Source organism: Danaus plexippus (assembly GCF_018135715.1).
Source record: "Danaus plexippus chromosome 16 unlocalized genomic scaffold, MEX_DaPlex mxdp_23, whole genome shotgun sequence".
Classification (NCBI taxonomy): domain Eukaryota; kingdom Metazoa; phylum Arthropoda; class Insecta; order Lepidoptera; family Nymphalidae; genus Danaus; species Danaus plexippus.
In genome coordinates, this window is record NW_026869851.1 from 408,938 (window position 1) to 410,744 (window position 1,807).

The 1,807-nt window shown below is 31.8% G+C and overlaps 1 protein-coding gene across 1 annotated transcript; it reads left to right on the forward strand.

Annotated features, from left to right (window-relative positions):
• Positions 1-1,534, forward strand: LOC116771848 (allergen Tha p 1-like). The gene is made up of 3 exons (XM_032663834.2): positions 1-151; positions 512-699; positions 1,190-1,534. The coding sequence occupies exons 2-3, from the start codon at positions 513-515 to the stop codon at positions 1,375-1,377; spliced, it is 375 nt and encodes a 124-aa protein (XP_032519725.1). The 5' UTR covers positions 1-151; position 512; the 3' UTR covers positions 1,378-1,534.
• Positions 1,535-1,807: the final 273 nt, after the last annotated feature.

The following is a 1,807-nucleotide window of genomic DNA, read 5'->3' on the forward strand; positions in this document are numbered from 1 at the left end:
ACATGACATATAATGTTTACAATTATTCAATCCATTGAGTTTACCGACCAATTCGTATAGACATGTTTTCCTTCTGCAAGATCTATATAAAAGAATCTTGAACGATTATACACACAGTATTATCTCAACGAGGATACAAGATACTTGTAACGTAAGTAAGATATATTTTGGAATATACTTGCGAAGTCCATAACTAATCTTGAGTTATTAGAGATTATAAAGCAAGATTTATTCGCTACTTGCGACCATTTTTAACACTGGCAATAAAAAAATATGTAAAAGAAATATTTCTTCAACGTCATACTTAAGTTATAAATATTTTGATAGAGCTCATATAAGTTGTGAAAGTTAAGAGCCATCATTATTATTATCTGTAAGGTTTTTTTTGGATTCGTCCAAAATGCAAATTATTATAAAAAATATTTTAAGCTTTCTATTTTATAACATTTACCTGCATATTAAATTGTAAAGAACAAAACATTTATTCTAAAAGTTAAAACTGTTTAAACAGAATGAAAACTTTTGTCGTGTTCGCTATGTGCTTGGCTGCGGCGCTCGCCCTCCCAGCTGACACCTACAATCCTGAATACGATAACTTCAATGCTAAAGAGCTAGTGGAGAACCCACGACTTCTGAAAAACTATGGCAAATGCTTCCTTGATCAGGGCCCATGCACAGCTGAGGGTTCGGACTTTAAAAGTAAGTATGAGAAAAAATCGATTTCTTACTATAAATAATCTTATTTAACACTATGTAGCAACCCCGGCTTCGCACGGGCTCTTTACAAAAGATATAATTATAATAGCCTATTTAATTTTGAGAATTATTAAACTTAAATTATGATAACTTTCAAATCGTACGCCCGATTTAAATGATTTAAAAAGTAATTTACAGATACTGATGTAGGCTTGAAAACAAAGTAATTTATTTTGATAAGACTTAATACCGTATTTATCTAAATAGCTTTCCTATAAACGCTTTAGGAATGGCAATTTTTAAAAGTTGTAAAATGGATATAACAGTGTGTTATCCTTAAGGTATAGACATATGCCACCGCGAACTTTTCTGTACACCAATATAAGATACACAATTCCACCATATATTATTTTGTTATATCTCAAAGACTTTAGAAACCAAAATGATAATTTGTTAGATATAAATACACTTACAGTTTCTTTTTTTACTACAGAAACAATTCCTGAAGCCCTTCGTACCACATGCGCTAAATGTACGCCAAAACAACGCGAGCTAATTCGCACCGTAGTCCGCGGCTTCCAGAAGGACTTGCCAGAAATGTGGTCAGAGCTTGTCAAGAAGGAGGACCCTAAGGGAGAATACAAAGAATCCTTTGAAAAATTCCTCAACGGCTCAGATTAAGCAATTAGTTTTTATGTGATACACTCAAATATATCTCCAGTGAAATTTTAAATATGGTTTTCAAAAGTCCTTTTGTTATTTGTTTGGATTATAATTAACTACATATTTTACATTTAAATTGTCTTCAGCGTTTCAAATAAAAGTATTTTTATTTCTATATTCTTTTTTTGTCATAATATATACTCCTAACGTCTATAATGGAAGCCTTGAATACTAGGTGGAATTACTGTTAGTGGTGCTTTTCAATTGAACTGCATTTGCTTCTAACATCTTTATTAGTTCCAGATAGAAACTCACGAAACATCACAAGAGTAAAGTACATGCTGCCATGGTCTTTTATAACTTTTGGATCAGTAGGAAATTCGAAGATGGGAAAAATGCCAATGTAAACATATTTAAATCAATCACCTAGAGTGGGATTTTGACATTG